This window comes from Electrona antarctica (assembly GCF_951216825.1).
Source record: "Electrona antarctica genome assembly, chromosome: 1".
NCBI classification, from domain to species: domain Eukaryota; kingdom Metazoa; phylum Chordata; class Actinopteri; order Myctophiformes; family Myctophidae; genus Electrona; species Electrona antarctica.
The window spans coordinates 61,578,112-61,596,403 of record NC_136806.1 but is presented as its reverse complement, the minus strand read 5'-3'; the positions used below and the strand labels follow the sequence as shown (position 1 = coordinate 61,596,403).

The 18,292-nt window shown below is 43.4% G+C and overlaps 2 protein-coding genes across 5 annotated transcripts in view; one reads left to right on the top strand and one right to left on the bottom strand.

Moving 5' to 3' along the window:
* The window catches only part of brd8b (bromodomain containing 8b), a 34,994-nt gene extending 21,563 nt beyond the window's left edge, over positions 1-13,431 (top strand). For all 4 annotated transcript variants that reach the window (XM_079508525.1, XM_079508524.1, XM_079508523.1 and 1 more), the window contains 4 exons: positions 2,023-2,115; positions 4,753-4,821; positions 6,231-6,516; positions 12,247-13,431. In XM_079508525.1, coding sequence (XP_079364651.1) covers positions 2,023-2,115; positions 4,753-4,821; positions 6,231-6,516; positions 12,247-12,306 — 508 coding nt within the window. In that variant the 3' untranslated portion in view covers positions 12,307-13,431. The remainder of the gene's footprint in view (positions 1-2,022; positions 2,116-4,752; positions 4,822-6,230; positions 6,517-12,246) is intronic.
* Positions 13,432-13,788: 357 nt separating this feature from the next.
* LOC306928497 (DNA damage-inducible transcript 4-like protein) lies at positions 13,789-15,630 on the bottom strand. The gene is made up of 2 exons (XM_079508667.1): positions 15,331-15,630; positions 13,789-14,597 (listed from the first exon to the last, which is right to left on the bottom strand). Exons 1-2 carry the CDS (start codon positions 15,521-15,523, stop codon positions 14,134-14,136), a joined length of 657 nt encoding a protein of 218 aa, XP_079364793.1. The 5' UTR covers positions 15,524-15,630; the 3' UTR covers positions 13,789-14,133.
* Positions 15,631-18,292: the final 2,662 nt, after the last annotated feature.

Sequence of the window (18,292 nt, the reverse complement as noted above, 5' to 3'; positions counted from 1 at the left end):
CTGAGTTTCCAAGTTGCTCCTTTACAACTTACAGGGGGGAACACGTTATTTCCAACCAGTTCCTTTCCCCTCCATCAGGCGCCCCGGCTGGCCAGGGGGAGGCAGTTTAGAGACCAGGATTACTGCATGTTTTTTGTGGGGGTACCTACCCTAGGGGACACGGTGCTATTTTTATTGTTCATATAAGGACCTGCACTAAAGATAAGGGGTGAGACACAAATAGTTACACAAGTACACATTCGCTGACAGAGTGATGGTAAGCATAGAGAAGTTAGGTCGGCTGTTAGATTGACAGTTGTAGTCGAGCTGGAATTTGCACATTGACACTGAAAAGTGGCTGAGTAGCATTGAATGAGATTGACAACTACAGAATAATACGTATATTTGGCAATCATGAACACAAAACTGCTGTGTTAGTTCAATCAAAAAAATTGCTCAATACGTTCAGCCGGTCAGCAAGTTGATTCATGAATGTATGTATATAGACTGACGGCCACGCTACACCAGGCTTTTCGCACACAAAACGCGCGCGTTTACCCTAAACGCGTGCGTTGAATTTAGGTCCAGTCCTATTTTAAAAAACGCATGCGCGGGCCGCGCGTTTAGTGTAAACGCGCGAGAAAAGCCTGGTGTAGCGTGGCCCTATAGACAAAAGTTTAGGCCAATAAAAAAAGACTGTATACCAAATTTCCCACCCGTCCACCGCCAGACTACTACTACACTCACTCACTCACTCACTCACTCACTCACTCACTCACTCACTCACTCACACACACACACACACACACACACAGCGCTGTTTGAGCCAAGTCAAGATGTTACCTGGAGGCTGGACTTTAAGTCAAGGGTCCTGCCTGCCTAAAATCTGTTGCATGTCCTTTCCTACTGTGCCAGAATATTCCGTTCATACATACAGCCCCTCCGTTTTGAACTCTGGTAAACTTCCATGATTCAGTACATGTCTGGAAGTGGCTATAGGCTCTAATGCCTAAGCCTGACAGCGAGTCGCAGGTTTGTTACCCCAAGCCCGATGGCCTTTGCTGTGTGTCACCCCCCGTCTCTCTCTACCCATTTCCTGTCTCTACTATCCAAATAAAGACACAAAACCCACCAAAATATCTTTAACCCATTTTGACCTGAGATCAGACAGTTTTCTGAAAAAGCTATGTTTCTATGTCAGTCGTGCAGACCTACAAGCTCGTAGCGCGCCACTCGGTGGCGCGCTACGAGCTTGTAGATCTGCTATTTTTAAATAGCTAAAGCAAAACATAATGCTAACACCAAAAGGGGTTCCCGCCCAAAATGGGTTAAAAGAAAAATGTTTTTGTTAACTTTTTGCTTTTAGAATTTACCCCTTTGTTTCCGATATTATTTATCAATATTGCTTCGCGGTGTTTGTGAGCCATTTTATTTTTGCAAGGACGTACTAGCTACAACCAGGACAGGACTCACAAATCAACACCCCAAAATGACCTCTGCCCTCCATGCAAAAGACTGATTTTTAAGTCGATATAAAGCTTGGCCTGTGCAATCGTCAGTTATTTTTTTCTTCATGACCCCTGGCTCAGATGCATTTCACTGTGCTCACCAGTTAGTTAGTTTTTTTTGCTGCTGGTGAGTAAAGATTTGGGACTGATTTGTGTTTCCCTCCCTCCCTCCCCCTGTCACTTCCACTGTCCATCTGTTCCTCTCTCCTACTTCCCCTCTCATTCAACTTGGACCATGGCCACTTCATTGTTCTGTCTGTTCCTTAACCCATTTTGGAGCGGGAACCCCTTTTGGTGTTAGCGTTGTGTTATGCTTTAGCTATTGAAAAATAGCAGATCTACAAGCGCCACCGAGTGGCGCGCTACGAGCTTGTAGGTCTGCTATTTTTGAAAAATCGAAGAACCACTGACATAGAAACATAGCTTTTTCAGAAAACTGTCAGGATGTAGAAGACATTTTTAGAATCTGATCTCAGGTCAAAATAGGTTAAAAACTCCTTCTCACTTCCACTCCATCTCTCTCTCCGTGCATTAGCTCCATATGTGGCGAGGACCAGGAGGCCATGCAGGCCCAAAAGATCTGGAAGAAAGCCATCATGCTGGTGTGGAGAGCCGCAGCCAACCACAGGTGAGCCCTTGGCCCACCCCCCCGGCACCCATATCAGCCAATCGAGATTGTCATTGACCCGACACCTGTCCCTTTCACCAACCTCACGGTTGACCTACATTTAAAATGTTGATGTCGTCTTATTCCGTTATGTTGCAAGAGCCACTTTGATAGGCAGGTCTGTGGGTTGTATTCACATTAATATGGACCTTCAAAGCTGCCAAAACCAACTGAAATAGGGATAGAACGTTTTTGGGGTGTGTATCGCTCTGACCTGAGAAGGTAGTAGTATTAAGTTATTTTGATTGACAACCATAACGGAGTTCTTTGATGAAGCCATATTGATTGTAATACTCCTTATTGTTGTGATCAGTCTGGAAATTTGTTTAAAATAAATAAATAAATAATAATAATTTAAAATGTATTTTGAATTGTGAAGGTTTGCACACGTCTTGCACATGTTATGTAAATTACATCACATTTTAGGCCACAACCCGTTCCACTGCGCACGCGTGCACACACACGGTACGGTACAGTATGGTACAGTCTGCTACCATATAGTATGGTACAACACAGTGCAGTATGGTACATTACAGTACGGTGCATTACTTTACAGTACAGTATGGTACAGTAGAGTATGCTACAGTAGAGTATGCTACAGTATGGTGCAGTATGGTACAGTACAGCCCGGTACAGTACAGCCTGCAACAGTACAGTATGGTACCGTACAGCCTGCAACAGTACAGAACAGTATACAGTATGGTACAGTACAGCCTGCAACAGTACAGAACAGTATACAGTATGGTACAGTACAGCCTGCAACAGTACAGAACGGTATACAGTATGGTACAGTACAGCCTGCAACAGTACAGTATGGTACAGTACAGCCTGCAACAGTACAGTATGGTACCGTACAGCCTGCAACAGTACAGAACAGTATACAGTATGGTACAGTGCAGCCTGCAACAGTACAGAACGGTATACAGTATGGTACAGTACAGCCTGCAACAGTACAGAACAGTATACAGTATGGTACAGTACAGCCTGCAACAGTACAGAACGGTATACAGTATGGTACAGTACAGCCTGCAACAGTACAGTATGGTACAGTACAGCCTGCAACAGTACAGAACAGTATACAGTATGGTACAGTACAGCCTGCAACAGTACAGAACAGTATACAGTATGGTACAGTACAGCCTGCAACAGAACAGTATACAGTATGGTACAGTACAGCCTGCAACAGTACAGAACGGTATACAGTATGGTACAGTGCAGCCTGCAACAGTACAGAACAGTATACAGTATGGTACCGTACAGCCTGCAACAGTACAGAACAGTATACAGTATGGTACAGTACAGCCTGCAACAGTACAGAACGGTATACAGTATGGTACAGTGCAGCCTGCAACAGTACAGAACAGTATACAGTATGGTACAGTACAGCCTGCAACAGTACAGAACGGTATACAGTATGGTACAGTACAGCCTGCAACAGTACAGAACGGTATACAGTATGGTACAGTGCAGCCTGCAACAGTACAGAACGGTATACAGTATGGTACAGTACAGCCTGCAACAGTACAGAACGGTATACAGTATGGTACAGTGCAGCCTGCAACAGTACAGAACGGTATACAGTATGGTACAGTGCAGCCTGCAACAGTACAGAACGGTATACAGTATGGTACAGTGCAGCCTGCAACAGTACAGTATGGTACAGTACAGCCTGCAACAGTACAGTATGGTACAGTACAGCCTGCAACAGTACAGTATGGTACAGTACAGCCTGCAACAGTACAGTATGGTACAGTACAGCCTGCAACAGTACAGTATGGTACAGTACAGCCTGCAACAGTACAGTATGGTACAGTACAGCCTGCAACAGTACAGTATGGTACAGTACAGCCTGCAACAGTACAGTATGGTACAGTACAGCCTGCAACAGTACAGAACAGTATACAGTATGGTACAGTGCACTGGCCACCTGGATGGCGCGGCGTGGCGCTAGTTAGGAATGCAGCCGGCAGTTGAGCGGTAAAGGAGAGCGAGTGGCCGACACGCGGTCTCTACAAGTGTAACCAGGCGCTGCCAATTCAAAGCTTTTTTTTTTTCTTTCTTTTGCCGACGGGTTCCCAGATTGTCTGAACCCATATAGACGTGTTGAACGTGCTCAATTTAACCTTTTCATTATGCAAACATAGACAAGTATTCCGATTTTAGCTGACGCAACACTAAATCTGATCAATTTGATTACCACAATTACATTAATTTCCTTTTCAATCAATTATTTTAATCATTTCAGCCCCTAGATCCAGGTAGTTTAGAATGAGATTTGTCATACTTGTAAGTAAGTAGCCTCGCCGAGCCATGAGGAGCCTATCTCCTGTTTCTGTAGCGTGAGGCAGCTTGATGTACAAGTACACCCCCTGGACATGACGCTAGTATTTACCCCCAATCCAACCCTTGATGCCGAGTGTCAAGCAGGGAGGCACTGGGTCCCATTTTTTTTTTAGAGTCTTTGGTATGATCCGGCCGGGGATCGAACCCCGACCTCCCAGTCTCAGGGCGGACTCTCTAACCACAAGGTCACTGAGCTGGTCGTACTTGTGAATGGGGATAAATAATAAGTGTGTGATTTTGTTGTTTGTGTATCAGGTATGCCAGTGTCTTCCTGCAGCCTGTGTCAGATGACATCGCCCCGGGTTACCACAGCATTGTACACAGGTCAGAAAATGCTTAATAACAATGCACTTCCTAACTTCTATTTGTGTTTGTCAAAGCAGAGAATGCTTTCTCCGATCTGTTAGAATTAGCTGTGTTCTACTCATCATTCACAAATCATGATGCAAAAAAACACCCAACTTTTATCATGCCTAAGCAAATGGTTTAAAACCCACACCCTTGTAGATCTGCTACTTTCACTAGGTTGGGCCCCGGGCGAATATGTCATTTCTCTTTCGAGTCACGGTCTAAAGAAAAGTAGTAGTAGCAAGCATAGTGGAAAAATGGGCAGTATGAGGGCTCCAGCTAAAGTCCCGAGAGCCCTTTTGTTAACAAAAGAGGACATTCTGCCCAGGAATCTTGTCCTTTGATTTACTCTTTTGATCCCCCTTGTTGCCATGCCTTCACCTGACAGCTTATTGTCAAGGTGTTGGTGTGGTTTGGGCCTTAGAAATCCCAGTGGTGGAACATGGCCTATTGAAAAATGATAAAATAGGTGATGGACTGGTACTGTACCAAACGGCCATAGTAGCCAGTTAGCCACCAAATGTGATGACCTCATCAAATTTGTGATGATGGCTATGGCCGTTTTTAGCCCAAGGAGTGTTTTTCATGCAAAACAAATGCTTGCAATGGATTCAGAATCATCATGTGACAAACCCCCTAGTTTGACATGTCACATGGTACTTAACCCATTCAGGCCTGACGTCGAAATTTTAAAAAAAGTTTTCTAAATCATGACAATTTTCGGAAAGATTTGAGGCACATTTTAACGATTTTTCAAAAATAGCAGACCTACAAGTTCATAGCGCGCCACTCGGTGGCGCGCTATGAGCTTGTAGATCTGCTATTTTTCAATAGCTAAATTATAACAATGTTTAAAACGCTAACGCTAACGTGACATGGATGCGTTCCAGGTCTCAATGGGTTAAAGCATAATGACGTTTTTAAATGTTTGCCTCATAGGATGTTAAATTCACCTTATTTTAGCATTTTCCACCACTGGGATTTCTTAGGACTTTTGATATGTTGTTACTAACAGTATTTATGAAACAAAAGAACGGGTTTCTGTTGCAATTTGTTCAGGGACATTTCTCAAAATGCCTGCACTATAAGCCAGGTAACAGCAAAATAATAATTATATCTCTTCATGTAACAACATTGTCACATGAAGAGATATAATTAAATATTTGCAGAAATGCGAGGGGTTTACTCACTTTGGTGAGTACTCACTTTGGTGAGTACACTGAACCGTCCACTTCTTCTCTCTCACACCTCGGTTTTTCGGCCGCAGCTTGCCCGGAGAGCGACCCACGGGCCCGCAATTTGAGTCTGGAAAAAGTTTGCAATTTTGAAATTCCAAATGTGTATGAACCCTATGCAAACTGCTGACCCCGTCCCCAAACCCACAGGCCCATGGACCTGTCGGCCATCAAGAAGAACATCGAGTCGGGCGTCATCCGCACGACGGCCGAGTTCCAACGCGACATCATGCTCATGTTCCAGAACGCCGTCATGTACAACTCGTCGGACCACGACGTCTACCACATGGCGCTGGAGATGCAGCGTGACGTCCTGGAGCACGTGCAGCAGTTCCTGGCCACGCAGCTCATCATGCAGACCTCCGAGAGCGCCATCTCCGCCAAGAGCCTCCGCGGGCGCGAGGGTGGCCGCAAGCCCGGCGAGCCGGCCGAGAAGGTGAGGCCGGTGCGGGGTAGGGTAGGGTTGGGTGCGGTGTAGTCTCGCGTTAACCTGACTTCGCCAGATTGCGACAGTATCGAGTTCACCAGTTCCCGCCTCCTGCCTGCATCTGGGATCTCTCAAGCAGAAACGATGAACCCGGAAGCAGCGGGACAAACATTTGATATCGCCATAATAATTTCGAGTTGTAGTCTTGTTAGGTTGTGTTTACATTTGCGCTGTGGCAGCGCTTCAATATGTCATAAGTCTCACGTTGATCCCGCCTCTAGCGGCCTCATACAGCCGCATATCGCTCCGGCCAGAATTGGACCGGAGTACATCATCTCTGCCTGAGAGTTCCCAGACTCTCCCTGCTGGCAGAATGCAAATGTTGTCCAGCAGGGGGAGTGGTTTCACCAGGCTAGTCTCGCGTAGCCACCAGACAACTACGGTTTTCCATAATCTCCGAATGCTGTATAGCAGGGGTCGGCAACTGAGATTGTCCTCGGGCCAATATTATTCCCAGACATTCCATCGCGGGCCGGCCGTCTGGCGCGTGCGCGCGCGCAGCGCGCGTGCGCCCGTGAAGGCCGGGTCTAATTCGGGTCTAATTCGGGTCTAATTCGGGTCTATTTGACCAATATAAATCAACTTTTTTCTTTTTTTTTTGCTGGAAAAATATGGTGCTGACACGACGTTATGCTGCTTTCACACGGGCAGATGCAAAGCTACACTAGTACACCTAGTCACAGAACAGTGTCGTCGTTAAGCAGCTGGAGGATCCCACTGGCAGCACCTGTCCGTTTATCATTAGCACAACCACGAACGTCCAACACATATACAATGAATTACTCACCTAATGCTGCCTGCAGGTTCCATGTTTAATTCCAGCGGTGTGTAACCTACATTGTCTAAGTGACAGTTTTCATATTGTAAATATGGTCGCTAACGTGGGACTTAAAAAAAAAAAAAAAAAAAATCTCAAAATTATCTCACGGGCCAGATATTATTTCTGGGGGGCCAATTTTGGCCCGCGGGCCGCCTGTTGCCGACCCCTGCTGTATAGAGTCTGGAACTACACCTACATCGAAATCTGTGTAAGGAAGGAAGCTGCCATTTCCATTCACGCAAATATCTTTTCTATTTCTGCTAAGCAACAAACTATATATACTTAGATGATTTCTATTTATATTAGATAAATTTGCACGACTGTAGAGACAAAACGGAAGTGGGAAGGAGGCTCCACTTTGGCTTTCTATTTTACTCATGATTTTAATCATGATTTACTCATGATAGAGCTTTCGTTGAAGCATTTGAAAATTGCGAGAGGCAACAGTCTGGCAACACGAGACTCTGTGTGGTGTGGTGGGAGAGCTGGGGTAAGTTTAAGTTATCCGCAATTTGCAACACTAGATCTTTTTTTTATAATGGGTTGAATCTAGAGTTGCAAAATCCTCCATTGACTCGTCTGAAGTCACTGAACGGCCCTGCCTTACCACCTGTTTTGAATTTGCACATAATGCAGGAGGCAGCAGCACAATGCGTTAAAGGGATAGTTCAGATTTTTTGAACTTAAGTTGTATGAAATACTTGCCATTAATATAGTGGTTGCAACTGTATTAATTGATTGCCCGAGTCCCATGGTGGGAGTTCTGCTCTGGTTTTGGTCAATATTAAGTAGTTCCGGTCATTTTGTGGGGGGCACTGGGGCCACGCAGTAAAAGTAAATGAATCCACAAAACGAACGTAATTTGTATTGTTGACCTATTTCTAAAATATTAGCGCGACTTTCGTTCAACTTTGACCCCTCTATCACATGGAACTATTTTTTGGGCGTAGTGATATGGACACAAAAAACATAGTTCTGTGTGATAGAGGGGTAAAAAAAGAACGGAAGTCGCACTAATATTTTAGAAATAGGTCAACAATACAAATGACGTTAGTTTTGTGGATTAATTTACTTTTACTGCGTGGCCCCCAGTGCCCCCCACAAAATGACCGGAACTACTTGATATTTCACCAAAACCCGAGCAGAACTCCCACCACAGGACTCGGGCAATCAATTAATACAGTTGCAACCATTATATTAATGGCAAGTATTTCATACAACTTAAGTTCAAAAAATCTGAACTATCCCTTTAATGAAAACGTGTGCTTCCAAACTCCCAACACTTAAATAATCACCTGGTTTAGTGTGGTTGGTGGGCTGCGTAGGGTTTGAGCATGGTCTAGTGGTGTTGGGTAAAGTGTATGCGTATATCCTGTAATTTTACCCTGCCAGGTATTAATGAATTATTTCGCCCCTGCACATGACTTTCCATTCTGAGCTTTTTGCTTAACCCATTTTGGGCGGGAACCCCTTTTGGTGTTTTAAACATTGTTATAATTTAGCTATTGAAAAATAGCAGATCTACAAGCTCATAGCGCGCCACCGAGTGGCGCGCTACGAGCTTGTAGGTCTGCTATTTTTTTTAAATCGTGAAAATATTTATTTCAGAAAACTGGAGGATTTAGAAGATATTTTTTTAAATTTCGAGGTCAGGCCTAAATGGGTTAAGGTGAAAAATACCCCAGATCCCCCGTGCTTTAGTTATCGGGTTTTTGAGGCCTGTGAGCTGGGGTAGGGTTGACTCTGGGTGAGGTGGAGTGAGGTGGGGGATGTTTTAGAGAGGTCATTGTCAATCTCTAATGTTTCAAATGCTGTGTTTAGTTCAATCGTTCCAAGGACAATGTTGCTGTCGCATGTGAATATATTGCACTTTGTTTTGAAATAATTGGGGTTAATGGCTTTGTTGAAGGTCGTTATTACCCCGTCACTGTTGGCATACATCGACACAGAACACCTACCTGAAATTTTCAAATCCGTTTTTAAGTAATGAAGGTCTGGAAGGAAAAAGCCTTTTTAGCACGGAACATGTGTAACGTGAGGGCAGTGATGGGGATCACACACAGCTGTGTTGTTTACTATAGTATAACCAGAACATCCACCTGCAACAGAGTTGACATTTTGATGATATTTATTCCACATTGTTTGTGTGAAAGCTAAATGGGGAGCGTAGACGCATGCATTCAAATTTTCCTTATGATTTAAAAAACGCCCAATATTCTAAAACTCTTTTGTAATTAATAACATTACAATGTACTTCATACTAAGATCTTATTGACCATAGATAGGCCAATGAGCCCCTCATTTGCCCCTTATGAAAAGCCCATTATTGGTGCTAAAGTATTTATAATTTAAGTCTTCATTTATTTTGCATGGAAAAACATCTTGATAAAGGTATACAGAACAGAACCTAAAAGGCTGGTGTTGAACAGAATGTGTTCGCCATGATGCATGTTCATTGGTTGGTTGTACATTCCAGGAACCACTGAAAATCCTGTTCTGAATTCTAGACACCAGCCATAATTCCCAGTGTATCATATGCCATGTCTTGGTGACCCAGAGTTCTTCCTCCTACATTTGTGACAAAGTATAAGATCTGCATATTATGCTACCCTGAACTGTCCAGTGATTACCCTGAACTGTCCAGTGATTTTCCCTATCGGTATATAGACTCAAAATGTGTTTTATTATTTTCTCGCACGCATACACACACCTCCGCACACCTCCACATGCAATCTTCATACAATCTCACAAAGACCATTTTCCAGCCGTCTTCAGATCTGCTCTTCTCTCTGCTTGTGATAGACTGTCAGTCAGTGGAATATCTCCTAAACCTCCTGCATGTCTCTCCCATCCCCTGTATTTTCTACTTTCTGTCTGTCTTTGTGTGCATACAACTTAAGCCGACTTGCATTTTCTGCATTACTCTCTCTGTCTCTTGTGTATATCCGCTTCCATGTTGGATGGCTCTGCTGCGTATAAATGCACTGGGTGTCTGCATGTACAATTTGTTTGCAGTCCGTCTACTTCTACTACATCTGTTAGGCCTTTGAATTATTGTCTCTGCCGTTGCCTTGGCTTTGTCCATAATATGTACGTCGGTTCACTGTCTCACTTGACTCTTTGAACGCTAGAATCTTCGCGTGTTTCATGGTTTATGATCCGTCTTTTCTAACCTGTACTTGCTTGCTTCATGTTGCGTACGCGTTTTGGTGTATGTGCCGCGTGGTGGTCAGTTAACATAATACCCGTTGATGCGTGCGAGTGCACTCGCACAATACAGACATGTACAGTTGGGTGCCACCGATATTGTCCCTTATCATTTGACCCATTTAGGCCTGACCTCAACATTTTAAAAAATCCTTCTAAATCCTCCAGTTTTCTGAAATAAATATTTTCACGATTTTTCAAAAATAGCAGACCTACAAGCTCATAGCGCGCCACTCGGTGGCGCGCTATGAGCTTGTAGATCTGCTATTTTTCAATAGCTAAATTATAACAATGTTTAAAACACCAAAAGGGGTTCCCGCCCAAAATGGGTTAACTGTCCTTTTGCGCAGATCACGCAAACCTCAGCAAAAAGAAAAGGACAATATCGATGGCCTCCAACTGTACGACTCTTGCTCGCTCTTCGCATTATGCGTGTTTCTCTCTCTCTATTTTCTCACTCTGATGTTTGTCCTTCTACAGGACAGTGTCCCAATGGCTTCTCCTGCTTTTCTTCTCTCTCTCTTTGTAAGTATTCAGGTCTTCTCCTCTCCTGACCTCACCAGAACCTGGGCCCACGCTCCGCACACCCTTGTCTGTGTACACACAAGCGCGCACATAACACACCTTTACCTTAAATTGAGAGCCCACGCAAAACTGCCCAAAATCACTTTCACCTAGAAAATCCATTCACATTTTTTATAATTCAGCTGACTGTGGAGACACATGCTGGAACTTTTTACTTTGAAATGTTTTATAGTTTCTGAGTTATTTAATTTAAACGCCAAATGCATTCTCAATGGCGAAAACACACACTTTGGCACCACGTGTTAAAAAAAAAGTGTTTTGATTTTTCTGATTTTTTTTTTATAAAATAAATAAAAATATATATATATATATTTATTTTTTTTCCAAAGACGTCCACAGACGTCTTGGGCTATGCACGTGCGGTAATACCCAGGACGTCCACAGACGTTTTGGGCACAAAATGTGTTAAAGGGATAATACACCTATATCTCTCTCTGTCTGTACGCACACACACACACACACACACACACTTGACAAGTGCATTGAGGCCCGCATCACCCTCATAAACACTCCAACGTTCTGTTATACTGACTCAGGCACCACATCGTCCTCACCGCACACACCAGTAAAGACAACAACAGTAACCCCTGTTCCATCATCTCAAGCTTCCGTCGACCTTCAGTCAGTGACAACCCCACCATGCTGGTTTCATCTGGTTTTGTTTTCATCATTGTATTTATTATTTTCTATTTTTGTACCGTTCTCGTGTAATCTGTACATCGAAACATTGTTCTGTCTCTCGCATGTTTCGTTTTCCTTTGTTCTTGTTATAATTTTTTTTTTTGTCTAAATTCGTTTCTCTTTTCTCCATTTATTTTAGCTTGTCGTCGTCGTTCTTTTATGTTTCTCTTCGTTCCTCTTCTTCATTTGGGGAGGAAACCTTCCAAGGTGGACTGTGCTGTGTTTTGTTGGGGGGGTGGGCTCACTGGGCTGGGCCTTTGGGTTGCTGGGTGGGGAGGGGGGCCGCCAATGGATCCTCCTGCACACTGTCCAACCGACCTTGATGTTTTCATCCTGACCCATCATCCCTCTCTCTCTTACTGTCTCTGTATCTCTCGCTCTGTCAGGACGGTGGTACCAGGGGTCGCCGCAGCGCCATGGAAGCTGACCTCAAGATGAAGAAATAAGACTTGTAGACATTTGAGGCCATGAATGAGACAGAAAGCAACAGAGCAAGAGTCACTGGCGTCAGAGGATGCAGAGCAGCTACAGTACTTATTGAGTTATTTTTCCTCAAGGCAACTGTACACTCAGGCTGCTCATGTGTGTGCGCGTGTGTGCAGATCCATCAAACTGTCTGAGCGAGCAGCAAGCTTCCCTCTTAAGCCAGCACACTGCTTTTATTTCCCCTAGTATCATTTCACCAGCGAAGGGTAGTCTGTCATTTCTCTCAGGATAGGACATGCATTTTACATGTATGAGCGAGAGAGAAAATGTTCACCAGCAAAAGTTGTCTGGGGTGAAATGCAGGGTGGGGGAGCTCACCATGTTCTGGGGTGCTCCATTTTGGAAAGAGACAGAGTTCTAGGCACCCACGTTGTCATGACATAATATTTAGGGCTGCATTGATACCAGTACTGATGTTACATGATATTGCAGACTCATACTAGGATATAATAGGATTTGATATCAGAGAAATTACCTCAATTCTAAATGCAACACCCAGGACCTCTGTGTATTGGGTTAAAACTTAGACAATGCTAATTGTCTTTTTAACATTTTAGTAGTCCTCCCTAAAGATAAACATTCAATGTATGCAATTAATTAGAACGCATTGTGCTCTCCGAGGTGGCATTTTAAGGGTGCATGTATTGTTTGGTAACTGTTTCTATGGCACCCCTTTTTGTTAATCAAGTAAGTCCAAGTAAAACTTCTCATGGCACGTTTCATACACAGGGAAACATAAAATGAATGAATTGATGAATTATTTTTGTCCAGTGATCCCAAACCAACACTCTACGATAGTGTTATACAGTTTAAGTGATGGATCATATTTGGTTATTAATATTAAAGGCTAATATGCGGGATCGAGCAGTACTTTCAAACTGGTATTGGTGCATCCGTTTATCTTGTAAAACGTAGGCAGACTTGGACATGTGATGCATAAGTCATGGTGGTGTGTATTAAGTGTTAGATCATAGTACAAAAGGTTTTGTACCCAAATGATGGAATCGTATCATGTAATGTTTTGTTTGGGTTAGCCAATAACATCACGTGTTGTACATTTTGTTTAATAAAAGCTAATATTTGAACGTACGCTTGTCAATTTGCCCGGTCACATCATTTAGCAAGCAGGTTTTGTTACACGCCCTCGAGTAGGCTACAGATTAGGGAAATCAGGAGTACTTTGTGTCTAGAATGCAATGTCGCTCCGATGGAGTTCCAAGGGATACCCAGCTAAATGGTCTTCCCAGAGATGCCATTAAATGGTCTGTAGCCGAATGCTTGTCAAACTGGGCATCCTTGAAAAATCTAATCGGGTCCCTTTCATAGCTTTTCAAATGGGGGCCCACAGCCTAATGTGTGTTTGGGGTCCTTGACATGAATACATTTGAGAAGAGAACCACTGCTCTAATCATATACCGAAGTGACACGTTTTAGAAACAATCTTGTGTGCAAAATCGTTTATTCCACATCCCATGAATAGTTAACAAAACTACATAAATAAAAAAATAATGCAGTGAGACCAGCTCACTATACAAAACAAATTAACACCGTTTACATGAAACAATCAGTGCAAAAATGCTGCAGTCCAGTGCGTCACAATATTTTGCCTTCCAGAGTTCCAGCAATCATGATAAAGTTGTAGCAGCCTAGTAGTAGGCTACTAAACTTGAACAGGTTAACAGAACAGTAGGCTACATTGCAACAGAAACCTCCATGTGGAATGTGAATATCTAAACTCCAAAAATGCAGACTTTTCGTTGACTTATTATTCTAAATCGTCAACAACACTAGCTAAAGTCATGAACGACGGGACTGGCCGAGGAGTAGAGCTTCCTCTTCACCAGCCTGTACTCCGGGCGAAGTTTCAACACCTTGCTGTCGGTAACGAAAATGTGCTTGAGCGGGGGCCAGCCGTCGTCGTCCACCTTGAAGACGACGGACAGCTCGAAGGTCGGGGTGACGCTCGGCTCGGGCGAGAAGCTTCCCAGGGCTTTCAGCGAGTCTTTCGACGACTCCTCCAGGTACACGTTGACCGAGGCGCCCCGGAGCCCGCACGGCTCGCCGGCCGAGGAGCGCACCAGGTCCCGGCCGACCCTGGCGGACATGTGTCGCGGCAGGAGGAGCACCTCGCACGGCAGAGTGGATCCCTTGGCCTCGGACAGACAGCGCTCTATCTGCCGGGTCATGTCTCGCTGAAAGAGCCTCACTTCGTCCTCGTCCTCCTCCTCCAACCTCGAGTGCAGGTCGGTGTCTGTTGAGCAATACATTCATTTAACACATTAACATTACATTATCAGAAGTGTCTATTTGTACGTCTCTAAATGTTTTGATGAATTGAACAAGGTGGACCCTCTTGTAAACAAGTGTAATGCTTAATTGGGTCGTCCACTCACAGTTAACAGTCTTTGTATTGAGTTTGTGCTTGAAATGTACTGTAATTCTGCAAACTTAATAAATATTTCAATCAATCAATCAAGGCCATGTCTGTGACAAGACCGAATATCTACCATTCTTCAAGTTGAGCGAGGAAGAGGCATGAGTGAGAGACTAGCTTGTGAAGTTGCAATCAGCTGATCCAAGCCATGAGTCAGTTGCATCAGCAATGCTAGCCCAAGAGCCAAGACTATCGCAGTCTCAAATCTATTTGATCGTGTTTTAACAGATGTGAAAAAAGGTAAAATTTGATCGAATACATCTACGTCTTGATCTAAGGCTACAGCAATGCTTTCTTTTACTAGGCTGGCTACATCATGATCATGTCACTCAGTACTATAACCATTCTGAATTAGACTGCGATATTTTCTTTTACTACGTTGATTGATTCAAATAACAGTTTGGAGAATTACAGTACATTTCAAGCACAACTAAATTCATCATACATCATGTCACTGACTCATCGTAGTGCTCAACCTTTCTGAATTAAACACTCAGTGGTACAGTTACTAAAACAAGCCTATGTATATTTTATTATTATTATAACTTACATGGTAGGCGGCCTAAATTCTTTTCCGCCTCATTGTCGCAGCTATCGACGCTGCCCCGACGAGCGGCGCAGCGACTCTTCTTCTCGCTCGAAATGAGCTGAGACAAAAAGTTTCCTATGATTTCGACGAGGCTCTCCTCTTCCGATAAGGTCGGCATGCCGTGTCCCAACACTAGAGCTGTGGTGTAGACCATTCTGTTCCCTTAATCTTTTGTCTCTCCGACGATGCCCCGCTCTCTCTTTCACGCTTTGTGTCTGTATGTTCTCCATGTAAAAAGACTTCTGAACGAACGGAACAGCACAGCCACCTGTTTTTATACCCCCCCACAGGTTGCATCAGCTGGGGTTGGTTTGGTCACGTGTGGGACGGGCCTCTGGCTGTGTTGTGAGAGCAACTACGTTGTATGGTTGAATCATTCGGAATACATTAAACCAAACGCAACATGTCCGGGCATTGCACCCACACACAGCAATACGTTATTGGCTAGATCTGACAAGTCACGTAGGCCTACCTACATACAACCAATTAAACAGTTATTAAGTTATTATATATTTTTCAGATATATATATATATATATATATATAATCAAATTGTCTGGGGAAAAAGTAACTTATTTTGGCCTGACATACCAAAGGGGGGGGTGTGTGTGAGAGAGGTTAATACATTGATTGATTGATTGATATATTAACAGTTTGTACAGTACATTTTAAACACAACTCGATACAAAAACGGTTAACTGTGGACGACACCATATAAAGCAATAGCAATTTGGTTCAATTTACTGTTTTTTGAAATACTTGAAAATATGACATTCATTATTCATTATTTTTTAAAAGGTAACGAGATTATTAGACATCGAGGGTTAAATGTCATCAATATAAAAATACAATAGTTGACTTGACTAGAAAATAGATTTCACTAGAAAAATGCTGACGATTTTCAAAATAGTTTCTCCAATTTGGCGTAATTAGCCTACTTTTGGAATATCTGGTAAAATTGTCTTAACAAAAAAGATTAAAATAGTTCATCACGATATTGGTGAGGGAATGAACTAGATCCATGACTTCACATGATTCACTATAACCAGTTCACATTATGTTTTCTGGTAGCCTTCTAGCCACCGTTTGTTATACAGCACTTGTTATAGTATATTCTAGAACAGGGGTGGGCAACTTTGACGATGGAGAGGGCCACATTGCATATTACTGTCGTATAGCAAATAGATCAGCTATTTTTGCTATATTTGAATTGAAATCTTGAATACGTTTTTGCTATTTTTGAATTGGAATCCTGAAAAGTAACATTTGTATATCATTTTAGATATAGTTAACATAACTATATTAAACATATATATATATATATATTAAGACATAAAAAAAAGACAATTTTACAACATTGTAATACTATACTAGTAATTATCTGAAATCAATAATATACCAATGTTCGGATAATAACCTGCGGGCCACATTAAGTGATGGTGGGGGCCGCATATGGCCCCCGGGCCGCCAGTTGCCCATGTATGTTCTAGAATGTGCTCCTTCAAGGTGACGCGTGTGTGAGAAAAAACACACACACACACTGTGTGTGTGTGTGTGTGTGTGTGTGTGTGTGCGTGTGTGCGCGGTGAGCAAGTACAGACCATGTGTCATGAGTTTTCTACCTGACTCACAGGTGAGTCACATGGTCTGACAGAAGGCACTCACACTCCTACCTGACGTAGTGGGAAATGTGGACTTTTTCCATTTCCAGTGGACTTTGGACTCTTCATTTCCTTCTCTTTCTCCATGTATTCGTTATTTCCAGGGGCACCATTTGGGGTCTCAGCCAGGGGATGGTATTTGCTTTTAACCTTAATTCAGTCAGACAACTCACGGATAGATTTAACCAATATTTATTATAGAATGAGAATACAAGTGTGCATAATATGATATTTGACTTGGCGTTCGGCTCTGCTGCATTTTCTCCCTGCTCGGCGCGATTAAACACCATCGTAAAACATTAAGAGCAGGGAGATAGATATAAAATAAAACCCCCATGGGGAGCATAAATAACAGAGCCCACCGGTGGTGCTGGGGTGGTGGTGAGAGCAAACAACGCATAACAACCAGGAACCCCGTGTCCCCTAGGGTAGGTACCCTCACAAAAACATGCAGTAATCCTGGTCTCTAAACAAACTGCCTCCCCCTGGCCAGCCGGGGCGCCTGATGGAGGGGAAAGGAACTGATTGGAATAACGTGTTCCCCCCACGCGCTACGTCCAACCAGGGAAACTCCCCCTGTCACGTGTAAAGGAGCAACTCAGGCAGGAAGGAAGCATGAGTTCAAGTCCGTTGCTCTCCCCATGTCCCCCATATATGGGGACTAGGTTGGCGGAGGGTGTGTAGAGAGCCCAGGATCACATTAGATAATTGGCACAGGGGTGAAAAAATGGGTTACAAAATCGAGGGATAAAAATGTAAATGAAAAAAAACAACAACCAGGAACCATATGCAGAGGAAGGCAGGAAGGGCATACAGTCTAGAGAGCTTAAGTAGCGCGCCCAATTGGTCAGCTGACTGCCACATCAGCGCGCGCCACCGAGTGGCGCGCTACGAGCTTGTAGGTCTGCTATTTTTGAAAAATCGTGAAAATATTTATTTCAGAAAACTGGAGGATTTAGAAGGATTTTTTAAAATGTTGAGCTCAGGCCTAAATGGGTCAAATGATAAGGGACAATATTGGTGGCACCCAACTGTACATTCATGAATCACTTTAAAACTGTCTTGTCATTACAAGTGTTATGAAAAGAAACCCCCCCTTTTTTTTAATGGCAAAAAATTGCCGATGTACAAGTAGGACAGCATTGCTGACTGCTGCATTTTTCGAATTTCGGATTCCGGTGTTTCCTCTCCCCTTATTTGTTCAATTAAACGTTCTGTTTTTGAGGGGCGCTAACCCCTCCAACCTGTGGTTTTCGGAATTAC

Excerpts from the sequence above, each read along its gene's own strand:
- LOC306928497 (XM_079508667.1), bottom strand. The coding sequence starts at position 15,523 with ATGGTCTACACCACAGCTCTAGTGTTGGGACACGGCATGCCGACCTTA. Across the intron at positions 14,598-15,330 it reads GAATTTAGGCCGCCTACCAT|ACACCGACCTGCACTCGAGG; the intron begins GTAAGTTATAAT and ends ATTGCTCAACAG.